This window comes from Sturnus vulgaris, chromosome 5 (genome assembly GCF_052056855.1).
Source record: "Sturnus vulgaris isolate bStuVul1 chromosome 5, bStuVul1.hap1, whole genome shotgun sequence".
Taxonomy (NCBI): domain Eukaryota; kingdom Metazoa; phylum Chordata; class Aves; order Passeriformes; family Sturnidae; genus Sturnus; species Sturnus vulgaris.
Window position 1 is genome coordinate 33,989,002 of NC_142247.1, and position 15,884 is coordinate 34,004,885.

The window sequence follows — 15,884 nt, forward strand, 5'->3', positions numbered from 1 at the left end:
TGATGTATTATATACCTCTATCATCATGCACAGGTGACGTAAATACGCACCTGAAAATGTCTTCCTTATGGAGAATTAATAGAAAAACCAAAAAAAGTTTCACAATTTTAAATCTAAAGTAAAAATAGAAGTAATTAAACCCAATATCTACTGAACTGTAAGCAGTTCGTGTAGAAACATGCATCATTAATGAAGACATGACCCATAAGAATAGATATGTGTAGGTTCAGCCTTGCAAAGCCAAGCTCATACACATCTTTATTCCCTCCAGGAAATAAAGGATCCTGATCTCCAGGACCTGACTTCCTTACACACCTGCTTGAAAACGCTGCTGCTATCCGTGTGCTTAAATATGAGCAGCTACACTGCCCAACAGCTCAGGAACCTGCATTCCTGGGTTTTCAGAAGTTGCATGGATGGCAGCTGGTGCAAATAGTGAAAGATTTGTTTCCTAATTATCTTTTAAGTATGTCCTTCTCAAATGCTTAATATGCAAACAAACGCACATGAAACAGACTGAAACCTTGTTTTTCAGAGAAATATCTACCTTCAAAATGCAAGAGACAAAGGAAAATCAAGCTGGGTTATCACGGTGCCCTCTTCTGGCCCTTGAAAATACAGTCGCCTTGCTGTAACCTGGTGTCTGATTGGAAGAGACATCAAAAAGAGCATCTGCTTGTGCAAATCGACTTATTTATTAAACTGGCCAGAAAAATACATCACAGACCATTCTATATACCATACAAAACATGTTTAAAAATCCTTCAGTTAAGTATGGGTTTATAAAAATAACTTACAATACTATTTTATAAATCTCAGTAGAAATACAAGAATATGTTACCAGGTAGGAATTTAGGCATGAGGCATTCTGCCCACAGGAATTCCCCCCCTGTTCACACTGCACTACTGAAGTCCCAAAAACCATTTAATAAAAGTAATCCAAGCCTTTCTGCTAAAAGAGAGAGAAATGGGAAAACAGATCAAAAAACAGATTCGTTTCCATTACAAAGAGGCATTTTTGCCATTTCTTGACAAGTAAATATGCATCTTATCCAACACAGGAGGGACATTCAAGAATCTGGTATTTTCATAGAAATCTCTCCTTTAAAAGTACTGTTTTCTTAATTAAATGTAAAACATAGCACACATGAAACTAAATAGAACTTTTAGACCTTATCTACAGTACAGATTTTTCATTACTGTTTCTTGGAGTTTGGCTGGAGGGTTTGTTTGGTTATTGTTTTTTTGGGGGGTGTTGTTTGGTTGTGTATTTTTTTTAATTCTAAGGGCTTACTAATCTCCAGAAAATCTCAACATTTTTGTGTTCAAAGTGGCCTGTTCAAAATTTAGATCTGAAACAGTGCAGCTTATGACAGCTCACTTGGAAAGAAATAAACTTACTCAAATTTAATGAAGGTGCAGAGTTCTTGGAAATACAATTCATTCAACATTGGAATTCTGTCAGCTCCAAGTCAGATTCATTATAATCACATAAGCTTCAAGAAGAGCTATGATCATCATATCTGCATTTTATGCATGATTTCAGGGAAGAAACACAACTTTCTGTATCAAAAGGCCTTAATAAATTAATTTCCTTTCTCACTGAGAAGAATGTTTTCACAAATAAGGCTCTCTAAAAAGTCACAACAGAGTCAGTTTGGAAGGCAAGAAATATGTTATTTTAGGTGGTACTAAACTTTTTTCTAAGGCTATTTTCTTCCTCATGATCAAACAAGTACAACTTACCCTCCATAGGCATGTGAGCTGGTAAAGAGCATGCTCATGAGGATACCTTGCATTTGCTGTGTTGTGACCCAGAACACAGGAGTTATTTTATCTGATACAATTACCTGAACTTGGGGAGGATTTTTCTGAGTTGATAAGTTCTTTGTTCTGGAAAGAACTAGAAAGGAATGTTCAGGAAAGAAACTAGAGAGGAATAAAGCCAAACCAAAACAGTTGTTGTCCAGCTGTGCTAGCAGTTCTTCCATCACTGCCCACCAGACAATGCAGGCTTCAGGCTATGACTTCATGAAAGCATTCATTAAATGCCCTGCTAATCACCAACTCGACAGTCAAGATTCCCATTGCATTGCTAATTGCCAGCCAGGCACCACAAGTGACCAATTCCCACAGAGCTCTTCTCCTTAGGAGGATGGAACGTTCAGGTTAAGCTCTACACATTTCTGCAGGTATCCAAGGGTGACTTCTCCCAGAACCTTCATTCTGAATTGCAGGAGTCAGACACTGTGATGAAAGTCAGTCTCTGGCAATAGCAAGAATGGGGGAATTTAACCTCAGCATCCACTCACAGTGGTGTTTTCACCAGAACGCTTAGTCACGGACAGGGTGGTGAATACCTTGAGACAAAGAAGAAAGAAAAATCTTAGTATGGCTAATTCTTTTTTTCCCTGGAAGATTAATTTGGGCATGATGCTCAAAACAGCAGCCATTTCTTAAACTAAGAAAATAATAATAAAAATCACACATTTAAAATTCTTGCCATTAAACAGCACACATGCATACAAATAACTTTTGTTCTCTTCATTTAGCTTATGTTCTTCTTTTTACAGTGGAAAAGAAAGAATTAAGGAAGTCATACAGCTTTATACCACCTCTCCTCTTAATGCTCCTAAGATTTTACAGTGGGAACAAGCTCAGCAATAATAAACTCCAGTACACCTAATGAATAAGTGTCTTTATGGCTCAAAGAAAATTTCTTTGTTTGGGAAAGTGAAGTTAACTCAAGGCCTAAGCATTTGGAGAGAATTTTGCCTTTGTGCCTTTCTAGACATTATAGAAATGTGGAAGTGGTTGCTGATTATTACGTCTGGGATCTGTGTCCTCGTGACACTAGCTATGAAAACATTGGTAAAACCAGTTTGAAAAATTCCAATCTTTATTGCTTAAAAGTCACATTAAAGAAAATTATATATATATATATATCCTAAATAATTATTGTAAAATTAACAGATTAAAATTTGGGATGGACAATTCTACAAAAATTTGTTTAATACTCGTACTTTACTATGCAAATAATTGCATGAGTTTGCATACATATAATATAGAAAGGAAAAAAGGAAATCAAAACCACTGCTATCTAAATGCTTCAAAGTTGCAATAATTAGTTGTCATCAAAGCCATCTCTAAGAAGAATAAACTTAGCATAGAATAAAGTACATACACATTTCAGTTATGCAAATAACACAGAAATATCTGAAGATAATGGGGATCAGAAAGACCTATATTTCCCTAAGTAGAAGCTTTGCTGCATTAAGGCTGTTAGCAGCTCTTCAGAGAACAACATCAATAAATGATAAACCTCTTCCACTTTCTATAAGCATGTAAAGCATTATACACAAATCAGGAAGACAAATGCATATCTAATATATATGGCAGAAGAACAGTGACTTATCTAAAATATAGTGCATGTCTTGAGAGAGGGGTTTGAAGACTTTATTTCTGATCCACAGCCTGACAACATATGGGAGTCTTCATTTATTGTTATTTCACTTTGAAAGACCAAGATTAAAAAGCACAGAATTCATCTGCTTTCCTCCTGGCCAGACTGCAAGCTCCAGGTGTGGGAGGGGACCACACTGCTCCCAGCTGGAGTCATTTGATAATTGCTGGAAACATGTATTTTTGGACAGAATTTGTTTGTTACTTAAGTGAAGACAAAAACTTAGATCCAACGGCTGGAAAGCCATCATTAGCTACCTGGAAGAATCACCCCAGCTTTCAGAAGACAATTTCTCTTCATCACAGATGATCGATAGTACCCCCCTGAATGTAAGGCAGCACAGTGCAGTTGAGGCTGAGATGCAAATCTCTGTAAGGCTAAGTTCCTACCAATTCTGTGCTTGCAGTTATTTGGACTTTAACATGCAAGAAAATCCATTCTGAGCTCCTGTTTTCTGCAGAATAAAATGCTGCTCCAAGAAAAGAAGGGAAATCTGGCTCTAATTTGTAAGCAATGAGAATGGGACCCTCAGTCTTAAGGTTTTCTTCAAGTGGAATTAAACCATGTTTCACAGGAGCCTTAGCAATTAATTAGTACTAGTGCCAGCGAAGAAGTCAGCACTTGACCCTGTAACACTGCACCTTTCCTGTTCAAATCAGACTTTGTTTTCCTTAACTTTTACAGGGATGTAACAGAAATAACAGTGATATTATCCATCGTGCTATTCATCCAATATGCTCGATCCTCACAAATCCCAGTTTTCAAGCATTTTTCTAATCAAAGAGTGCCATCTTGCACTTTGATTTTTGTTTACTGCTCAAGAGATTAATTTAAGTAAAAAAAAAAAAAAAACTTTTGAAGACTGTCACTAAAAATGATCACTGTTCCCTGGAGCTTTTAAATAGCTTATTTCTCCTGAGCCAATTTCTTCCTCCCCCACTCAAACAAATATGATTATCTGAAATTACCTCCCTGAATTATGTCTAATCATCATTCTATTCAGTTTCAATTTTAGCAGCTCAGATGTCCAGAATAAATTATGACTCTCATCCTCCCTTCACACTGCATATGCTAATACTCCACTTGAGTTCACAGGTTTGAATGCCTCCCTCAGAGATCTCCACAGGGCCCCTGGTAAGAAAAGGACCTGCTACCCCTCTTCAAGAGCCTCCAAGAACGCCATTAGATGTTACTACAAAGACCAGAATCTATACTGGGGATGCTTTGAAGATGATTCAGATTGCTAGCTGTCCATTCCATTAATGGAGTTCTTATTCCAGTGGTTTTACTAAACCACCTTGAATACTGGAAACAAGAGAGGTGGATGTCACTTCTGCAGAGCAGCATCCTGGTGCACCCTTGTACTGCTTTACTTCTAACACAGCCAGAGACTCTGTACAATGACTTCATAGACAAGCTTTCAGGGATCCTCAGCTAATATAAACTGGTCCTAATGCTACTAAAATCAATGTCTGATTTACATCTGGGAGGAGCTGTCCCACAGGTGCTAGAGAAAACTGAGCTCTTCATTAAAGAGGAACAGCAAGATAAAAAGAAGAAGGAATATTTGTGTGGCTTCATGAATTGAAGGTCTGCAGGATAAAGAAAAGATCTTTAAGAGGAGAGAGTTTAGTAGAAAAATTGTCATGTATCTGGTCCCCTTTCCCAGCACCAGTTTGTAAGCCTGTTTTGTGTGCACTAATCTAGCTCTGACAATCACTTCAGCAGAAATAGCATTTGAAGCCTTCATAATCTTGAGTGGGATAAAAATTTTATACTCCCCAGTAGAGAGAAATGGATTAAGGGAAGCCATAAACTTTTCACAAATGAACACACACACAAAAAATTAAATATCTCAGACTAAACCTAAGTGTTAGAATTCTAAATATTAAAACCAGATAATTTCCTCTCCTTTCCTCCCCCCACCTTCCTGCAAATTTGGACCTCTTTAATAGAGCTCTGTTATTCAGATTTCCAACACTTTCCCCAGAATGCCATGAAATGGCATTGAGGTGACTTTGTATACAAACCTCTGCACAGACAGGATGAATTCCTACGGTGCTGTCCAGCTGTTCTTTTGTCAACCCACATTTAATAGCAGCTGCAAACCCTTGGGTGACTTCTCCAGCATTTGGACCAAGGATATGGAAACCAATGACTCTCTCCTAAATGCCAAAGATAATCAAATGCAAGCACAGTCATGAATTGAATTCTCTTTAGACAACGTGTAAAGTTTTCTTATTCAGAGTATATAATTTAATGAGCTCACAAAACATATCACAAATTAATGTAACCACTAAAATCATTAGCACCAACACATGTGAGATGGTGTAATTTTGTTCTCTCTTTTTCTCTCTCCAAAGATTCAACTAGGAACTCAGGAGTCAGCTTTCTTACAAAGTTTTGTACAGGAGTACATCAAGAGCATGCAAATTTAACACACCCTGTGGTCTGTGCTCAATTGCACATGTCTGACATTTTATTCAGGTGAGTTATTCCACTGATGCCAACAGAATACTTGCCTAAATAAAGGCAAGCACCTTGCACGAAGGTTTTTCAGCACGATGGCCTGTGGTAGGTGGCTACATGGTTTGTATTTGTTGAAGAATTTTCAGTTTGAAGTTGCTTACAGGAAAGGACCACAACCTGACGTTGTGGCCAACCAGACACGGCAAGAAGTCAATTATAACTGAATTGCCAATGACTCTCGTGGCAGTGCTGGTGTTCAGTGGGAGATAATACACTTAAAAACTGGCAAAAACCCCATCCAATTACAAGGAACTATTCACATCTCTCAGTTGCAGAACAAATCATACTGCACATACATTTACAGAAAACACCCAGCAGAACAAGCTGTACTGACCTCACCTGAGGTCATGTATAAGAGAGAAACATGAAAATTTAGCACATGTCAACTGCTGTGGGCTTTAGTGGCCTTCAGGGAATTAATCAGATTTTGGTGAGCATAGCTGTAGCCCAGTTGAGTATCAAAAGTTATCTGCTCTTCCTGCTAAATGTCACATATATTGGTTATAGTGGATACTACTGAAAGATTATTCTTTCAATAAGTCTGAGGACTGAGATTTACCACAGGCTTTACTTAATAAGAAAACCTATAATTGGATAATAAGTAAAACGGAATTGTCCTTATTTTCCTTTAAAAATATGGACATATGTCAAAATAAAACCATAGTAATGAAACCAAGGCAATGAGAGTTTTAAATAGTTACTGAACTGTTTTTTTCTCCAGGGTAACTTTCAACACTACCCCTAGATGTTTAAACACATTTCAAATTTTCAGTACAAGGAGTGAAAATAAATTAATGAAACACTTTAAATCACTGCTAAACCTTTGCATTCTCTCAAGTAACGTTGGATTAGAGCATAGCCAAAAGTTCTAAATACCTTCCACACTACTGCAAACTCCTCCAGAAAGAGGAGATGGGCAAAACCTGACAGGTTTGCAAATTTTACAAAATGGTGACATGATGCATAGAAAGACTGCAGGGAGATAAATCTGTATCTAAGAAAAATGAACATAGGTAAAGTAAGTTTTGTTTTTTCTTATAGGACAAATAGCTATGCCACCATATTAACATGAATACATTTTAATAGAATATTACGCTTTATAATAATTTATATTATTAAAATCAATTAAATTTTATTGAACAGATGATGATCATTCTGAGATGGGTAGGTCACACCAACTCTTTTAACCAATTAGTGTTGCTGTTGCTTCAGCAAGTACTGTACATTTCCATAGCCAGGATATTTGATCCTAGTCCAAGGATAATCCTGGCATTATCACCCTAAATGGGATTTGTGCAGGCAAAATACATTATCCTGTTAGAACAAGCTCAAGAATTTTATGAACACATGCGAGTTTGGAGAGGTTACAAGTTGTGATGGTTTCTGAGGAACTTCAATTTCAGAGAAAAGAGTCTCCCAAAAAATAACGTCCAAGTTTGGGGAGGAGAGAATAAACAATAAAACTCCAAACCATTTTACATGCATTGATTTCCTCATTTCTCTAAGTTATTGAACAGTCTTAAAGATCTCTACATCTTATTTTACATATATGGAAGAAGACCCATATACAAATAGCATTGGCAGAATTTTGCATTTTACTGGGAGTTGGTTTTGTATACACAGAAGCATGAATCACTATTAATATTACACTTCAAAAGGTAGGCAAATGTAAATTAATTTTAATTTGTTAAAAATAACCTATTTATAGCTGTTGTATCATCAACAGTTCCTATGATAAACATATAGATATTGTTTTCCCTGGAAGGAAAGATGCACTTACGTTATCTTGAATATTGCAAATTATCTTTGCATAACATTTGTTGTTATCTCTGGATGGCACAGTCCACTCCAGTGGCCAGAAATGACTATGGTACACCTGGAAATAAAACACAGGTTAAAAAAGAGTTGTATCGTTTCCAAGTAGAGAGTATGATCTTCCAAAATCTTCCAAATTATTCTAAATAATGAGCAAGGTACACAGCATTTAGAACATCTGAATTCATGATGATACTCTTTTCCCTTAATGAATGCCAAAGACAGAAGTCTCTACAAAACAAGTCCTAGTGTCATCCAATAATTTAAAAAGTAGAAGCCATAAGAATATTACACTTCAAGGACACAGTTCACCATGCCCTTATTAAATTACAAAATCACAAGTGACTCAAAAATCTTACTGAGGCTTGCAAAAACAAAAGCCAATAAAGTAACACAATAAAGAGATCAGAATACATAAAATGAGGATTTAGCCAGAACACAAATGCTTCTGGGTGCACATTCAAAAAAATGAAATGCTTTGAAAAGCAGAAGCACAAGCACATTTTCCAGAATAAAGGGTCCAGTGTTCTGCATATAACATCAAGAATTTCACTCCGTAACAAAAATTTGACTGGGTATATACAAATTTTGTGGGGAGAAAAGCATTTAAGCCTTTTCCCTGTGGTCAGGTCAACAGTATTTTGCACACTGCAATTTTGAGTTGTGTTTACTTATCTTTCTCCACAGTCCAAATGAGAAAATGTCAGCTAAGAGGGGGGACTAGTTCTCAGCTTAATGCACTACAACTTAACTGCTTATTTCTGTAAATAATGCTCTTCAGGTGATATTTGCAGGACATAAAAGTTCAGTTTATTGTGAGATTTCCTCCCTTCATGCTTTCTGTAGTGTGGTCAGCACAGCATTTTGGAAGAACAGCCTCAGGCACTAAGTGCTTATATTTTTCTAATTTCACTCCTGACCAGCAATCCCAGTGAATGAAAAGGGATTACTCACATGAGTAAAATTAAGCACATACCTCTTTGTACAGTCAAAGTAAACAGGAAAAATGAGCACAACATTTGGCTTTATAAAGTAAAAATCACTATGGTAAGGAATTTGCCATGCTGTAGGTACAAAAGCTCCACTTTGCCATTAAAACCAGTGTATTGCTTCCAGCACATTCCCAGCTTAAATTTATCCTGAAGTATTTGCAGACACAAAGAAACCCTTTTTCTCTTTTTTTTTTTCTAAACCAAATATTCCACCTTTAAGCCCCTCTTTGCCAAAAATAGAACATATCTGCAATTAGAGCTATTGGAATTGAGGATTCATGTCTAGGAACAGCCAAGGAAGACAAAAATGTACCTAGTCACCTCCTGCCCTTACATCAGAGCACAAAATGCTGTTTTAATTGACTCTTAACATTATTTCAAATTACAAATTGGAAAACTAAAACCCAGATAAAATTAAGGCATTTACCTCAATGTTTTCCTCCCCAAATTTCTCCATTGCGGTCTCTTCAGAGTACCCACAGGCTCCATACTCCAAAGGAGTAAATACAGTAGTTGGAACATTCACATAGTCACACTGTATGGCATTCAAAACAAAACAGAAAACCCATACAACATCAGTAATAAAACCAGCATACAGCAGTCTGAAATACAGCAAGAAAAGCTTGATTATTCACAATTCTGAAAGCTCTTTTGTTTTTTTTCCTTAATTGTCTTAAATTGAGGTACAGTTTCATGTTTGTCCATTCCAGAGGTGATAATTAGAGCAAGAACAAAAACACAGTTAAAAGCCACACTAACATTATTATGCATTGACTAAATGGAAAAGGAAATTCAGTGCCCCATTTTAAAAATGTAGCACATCACAGGTCAAACTGGAGATAAAAAGTAGCCTGTTCAACCACTTCTACAAAGCATGCTATTTTTAGCTGGGGATGCTGCAAGGGCACCACTACCATTCAAAACTCATTTTTCATCAGCTGTGGCCTAGCATTGCCAAAGAACCAATAACATGAAGTATGGCCATTTGGGGGGACAGTGAAAACTTGTCATTTCTCCCAGTTTTGTATCATCTCCAAACTTTCTGAGGGTGCACTTGTTCTCAGCATCCAGATCCAGTAATTTAGATGTTTAACAGCACTGGATCCAAGTCGAAGCTTGTGGCACACCACCAGTGACTGGCCTTCAGCTGGTCTCTGGAATGCTGGTCACAGCCCTTTGAGTTTGTCTGCTCAGCCAGTTTTCAACCCACCTCACTGCCCAACCTGCAATTCATCCATTTGTCCATGGCAATGTTATGGAGACAGTGTCAAAAGCCTTTACTAGACTCAAAATAAACAAACACTGCTCTTCCCATATCCACCATATGAGTCATTCTGCCATAGCAGACTAACAGGCTGGTCAGCTCTATTTCATTTCTAGTAATCTTATTTTCTATATATTTCAACTCTAATTAATTTCCTTTGTCACTGGGGATCAGCTAAGATGCTGATTACTGTTCTTGCCCCACCTATCCATAACACCTCATTATGTTTCAATCACCTTCTCCAGATTTATTACAAAGGCAGTGTAAGCCATGCTCCCATTTGTTTAAAGCAGTTACTCATTTATTAGATTCAGTGAATAGGAATGCTTCCTTTGGCAGCATAACAATTTTTGTACCTTGAGAGACTTATCTGGCATAAAACGTAAATTAGGACATATCCATAGCATTGCAGCAATAAAATTTTGGCTTCTGCTACAGTTTCTTAAATCTTGCCAGGCTAATTCAATGACATTATGCCCACTGATTCATTTTTCTGTTAGTGCAATACCTGCCAATGTAAAACAAACAACTCAATCAAGCTCTAAATCTGGCTGATAGTTGAACTTGCTATGAATACAGCAGGCTCTGAAAGGGAGAAACCTTTACGATCATGCCATATGGTTATAAAGGTGAGGCAAGCACCCATATCAGCATTAACAGTTCTCTAAAGGCACTCTCCTTTCCTTCTGGTTTAGACATAAGGTGTAAATGAGTACCCACATTACTCCCATTTGAACAACCATAGCCTGGCTGAAACCCAGAACTGCACTAGTATGAAATACAAACACTGAATCCATTAATTCAACTACTCAGGTGTAAACATGTGCTGAGTTATTGGTACATCTGATCTTCCCTTGTGCCCATATTCAACTACAATTAGGACTGTGTATTACATTGAAAACATACAGATGAGAAGTGAAAAAAAAAAGTGAAAATAGCACTGAAAAACTCCTATTACACTCTATTTAGGGACTGCAGGTAGCTTTAGTAAACTGCCTTTGAATTGGTGTTAAAGCACTTAGCAGGATGGGAAAGACTGCTGATTTTTATGGAAGGCAGTAGAATTAAAAAAAAGGGTAAACGATCTCTGTTAATTTCATTATCATTATACTCTGAGAGAAAACTAAACCCTCTTAATAGCAAAAAAAAAAAGAGACTGCTGCTTAATCCATAAGGTATTAATTTCATCCTACACAATTAGCCAAACATATCTGCGTAATATCTTTACCATGGGAAAATTAAAATGATCATCAAAGTTAATCCTTAAAATTCTACTGGGTTTTCCACATGCAAGCAGACTTGTACTCTGCACTTAGAAGCAGAGCAGTGACAGTGTTTTGTGACAACTGGTTCCTTACCTTAGCGGCTGCTCCAGCATAAAGCCTCCGAACTAACAACCTTCCTGCTTGGATTGCCACTGGTGTGAGCTCCAGCTTGTCCTGCAGGATATCTCCAATAGCATAGATATACGGCACGTTTGTCTGCTCCTCATCGTTGACAGGAATTTTTCCAGTTCTGCAATTGGAATTAAGAAGAAAAAAATCTAAGTGTACAGCTGTGAAGGCTGGAGGTGTAAATAACCTTGCAGGCCCCTTGACTTTTAGAGAAAGACTAGTATGTGAAGTATGAGGGAAAGAATTCATAATCTTACAGTCTTGACAGGAGTATGAAGTAGGGCAGGAATTCACACACTGGACAAGGAGGTAGCTTGAGAAGCTGCAATTCATCTCCTGAAACACTGAGGTGAAGCATAAACCTCTTCCTGAAACACCCTCTACCACAGGCTGAGCTGTGTACTGGCAATTTCAGGAATGACAGAAGAGACATTTCTCCCACTCCATTTGTAGGACAAAACTATTTTTCCACTACTGAAATTTCAGTCCAGTGGCTGAAGATGTTTATAGAAACTTATCCTTCAGGCTCCTACACAGAGACAGGTCAAGCTGTTACACACCCTACCTAAGGGACAGCCAGCAAGTTTTTTAGCTGTAAGTGCACTGAGCTAATGGAAGCTTTTAATTTTTAATATTTCCTACTTCATCAATAAATCAGATAGTGCAGTAATCACCACAGGAAACACACGTAACAGGGAAATCTAATCAGACACAGAAATAGTCACACAGTTACTTGAGAGACCAGTGGTAATTCCCATATTAAAAATCCAAGATCCTCAATTTTGCACTTGTTAAAAATGATACAGTTTATGCTAATAACTTTATAGTTCATTCTATTAAGCTAGTAATAGGTGTCCTGACATCAAAGAGATGTGTACTGTTCTACAAGCCAAAATGGGTCTGCGAATTTTGAGTGGACCAAAATTTCCACTTATTTGGAATATCACAATTATTCCCCTTGACATCAGTTACTGCATTCATATAAAAAAACTCAGCACTGATCAAGGTCATGTTCCCTTGTCTTTTCTTCAAAGTGAAGATCTCAGGACCCACATGCCTGCAAGATGTTTTAGTTACCAATATTGAAAATGTTACTGATAGCTCCACTCCCTGGTGCAACAACCTCACTACATTAAACATCAAATACTCTTCTAAAGAAGACACAGATTGTACCCAAGGGTTGCTTCAAAGCAAGAAATAAAACCCTCCAAAACCTAAAACACATCAAGAATTTCACCTGAGAGTTTAAGGAGTGCTACTTGAACCCTATCTTTCAAAATAACATATCTATATTAAAATATAAATAAAAGTCACTGTTCTAAAAGCCTTTACGAGCAAACAGATTTCTGCTCCAAGAGGTGATAAAAGCAAAGAGATCAGAAAAAGAGAGTACAAGGAACAACTGACAGACAGATCCTAGAAAACCCTGGAAGAAGCTAAGATAGACCTGTAAATGCAGAAAGAATGAAACAGACACTTTTTTCTCCCAGGAATTAGAAATTGACATTTCAGCAACAAAAACAGCAAATGTAGCAGTGCTGTAGGAGAAAGTGCACTTATCTGCTACGTGATTTCCCATTCAAGTGTACACAAAGAGAGGACAAATTTTTCCTCTGAGCTTTTGGATCTCTCTGCACCACTGCCATTGTAACAGTACATGACACAAGCTCAGCAGTGAGTGGTACACAGACATCTGTCCTTACTTTTCATTGATAGTCACTCCAACTTTGTCCAAACCAATTTTTCTTGTGCATGGATCTCGTCCAATTGCCAGCAACACCTGCAGAACAGAAATGCACATTATTGCTTTTTAAAGACTCAAAAGTGTTTGGCTATTATCTTAAATATATACTAGAGATTAGTATCTAAGGCTTGGTCACACTAAGGTGAATACATTTCTAACCTATTTACATTCATAGAGTTTAAGACAAGCCATGTTACCATCATGACCTAACAATACCAGATTTTAAAGCTAAGATAAAAAATAGGCAAATAGCTTTCCCTAGAAGAATACCCCACAAATATTCTAAACCAATCAGTTACAGACAGATGCTTCATTTCCTTGCATTTTTACACCAAGGTGTTATTCCCTTATCCTTACCAGAGCAGGTGACATCAAAATGCTCCATAAGGAAAGGGCTCTTTAGAAAGAAACTTAGATGCTGAAGCAAATAAAAATATCATAAAATAGTACTTTTAATGTGAAAATATAACTTACTTATATAGGCTCTCAGCCAAGTCACTGTCAAAGAATTTTTTTTTTAGTATTATTTGAACATTTGTTCAGACCAGGCCAAATTCTTACCCATCCTATAAACTCTGCTATTGTAACAAATCAAGTTCCAACTTTTGATATCACAAGGAAAATTGCTGTGTGCTCTGTAGTCTTGGACAAGTGTCCAGATAACTATATAATGCTTCTCATATGACAACTAAGAACTGCCCTGAAGGAATCCCAAGATCTCCTTCAAGTCTTACAGATGATCAAACACACCACATCTTTAGAGCTGAAGGTCTTAAAATGCAACACACACAGCTCACAGCTTCTATGAGGAGTGACTTCAATGAAGATGTACCAATAAGAAACCAAAAGTTTCCTTAATGAAGGGGATGGTATTGATTTCCTTGCTAAAAAGCTTTCACTATTATGAACTAGAAAATTCCCCAGTACTACAACCCTGTGCAACAGCTCTGCTGCCATTGTTAAACTTTCTCACAGTATTGGCTCCCAGATGCACTGAGGTGTGTCCTTGTTAGGGGATGACTGATGCACTGTACAGGTAAACTAGGTCACTGGCACACAGTATTTGCAGACCAAAGTCCCGGGCTGGCAAAGGCCTGCCTTTATGCATTCTGTGTGCTTCCAAATACTCTATTCACAAATTTTTTTCCTCCTTTCAGCATCAAGGCCTATGAAAATCAGTGGAGGGAGGTGTGATGGAAACAGTCAATCAAACCCACAATAACACCCCTGCACACTTTAATTACACTGTTTTAAGTGTGTAATGAAGTTTATTGACTGACTTGCCACAGGGCATTAGCTGTGTTTGTGAAGATGTGTCAACAACAGGTCTTGAGATGACATGTCACCCATTCGTTTAACTCCTGCATGGACCATTATTTTGTGCTAACTACAAAACATGCCCTAATTACTATGAAAGCTATTGTAAATCATTACTTATCATTTATTTCAAATATCCCACTAGGAAAAAAATCCTGCAACTGATTCCATGGGACCAAGCTTATGTACACCCCTAAGCTAAGAAACAGGTTTCAAAAGCATGTGAACTGATTTGGCAAGGCAAAATAACCATTGACTTCGGGACTTTTATTTGCAGATTAATTACCTGCCGTTTGTGTGCAATTAGCATACTGTAATGATTACAATAATTTTGAAAAATTTAAAGTGTGCATAAAAACACCCCACAAAATATCAACATTTAATGGAAGGCTATTTCACATTCTTCATGTATACAGACAGGACTCACAGTATTGTATTCCCCTTCAATTATTTGGTCCCCTGTTGTGGACTTGGCTGTAACTTTCAGTATTCCAGGAGTTCCTTCCTCAACCCGCTCAACCTACAACATTTTGGGGGTTGGATGGGGTAGAAAAGAAAAAGTTTCAAATAAAAATATACAAATGTACATTTTTCCCACCACATATCATTGAGAGAGTTTTAACCATGACCTAAAATTTTGCACTCACTCTAAAGATTCTTTACATTTCTACTTGCACATTTTAATTTTTTTTTTATTTCCCTTCCTTTATTCTTATGACCAACACAACAAAATCTCATTTCTGTTTATAAAAGTGGACTGATGGTGAAGTTCTTGTCCAGGCCCATCGTATGACCTGTTGTATTCATTGGGGACAGAGGAAGTGAGTAGGAAAGAAACTCTTACACGGCCTGGAAACACCATCAGACATTTTCTCCAAGTGCTGCAATCATTCCCTCCACCCATGGGAAGCCACTGTCATAGAAAGCCATCAGCAGTACATTCAAGAGACATTTAAGTGTGTAACTCTTAACATAATTCTGGGAAATTTTAGTGTTCATCCTGCAGATGAAAAGGTACTTTTCAACAAAACCCTTTTTCCTACTTCAAGTTCAATATTTAGAGGCAGAAAGAGCAAAGTTTCTGATGAAGTTTTCTTTTTTTTTTAATTTCGAAAAGCCAACTGTGCCATCCTACATCCAAAGGATCACCGTGCTAAACTGCTTCTGTTCAAAGGCAGCATTATTTATAACAGTTCATCTTCTGCCTTCAAAAGTCCCAACAAAGGGTTTTAATAAGCACAACATGCATAACTTCAAACAGAATGTCTGAAAGAGATGAGAAAACTTGCTGAAAACCTACCCAGCAACTTAAGCTGAAGGATATTCTCAATCAGAAACAGGGCCAAGTATTTTATAGCAATTTGAA

At 37.3% G+C, this 15,884-nt stretch overlaps 1 protein-coding gene across 3 annotated transcripts in view; it reads right to left on the reverse strand.

Moving 5' to 3' along the window:
* Positions 1 to 676: 676 nt before the first annotated feature.
* Positions 677 to 15,884, reverse strand: part of TXNRD1 (thioredoxin reductase 1) — a 28,078-nt gene continuing 12,870 nt past the window's right edge. For all 3 annotated transcript variants that reach the window (XM_088165398.1, XM_088165397.1, XM_014877036.2), the window contains 7 exons: positions 14,946 to 15,038; positions 13,161 to 13,237; positions 11,422 to 11,578; positions 9,227 to 9,334; positions 7,773 to 7,868; positions 5,494 to 5,628; positions 677 to 2,360 (listed from right to left, as the gene is read on the reverse strand). In XM_088165398.1, coding sequence (XP_088021524.1) covers positions 2,292 to 2,360; positions 5,494 to 5,628; positions 7,773 to 7,868; positions 9,227 to 9,334; positions 11,422 to 11,578; positions 13,161 to 13,237; positions 14,946 to 15,038 — 735 coding nt within the window. In that variant the 3' untranslated portion in view covers positions 677 to 2,291. The remainder of the gene's footprint in view (positions 2,361 to 5,493; positions 5,629 to 7,772; positions 7,869 to 9,226; positions 9,335 to 11,421; positions 11,579 to 13,160; positions 13,238 to 14,945; positions 15,039 to 15,884) is intronic.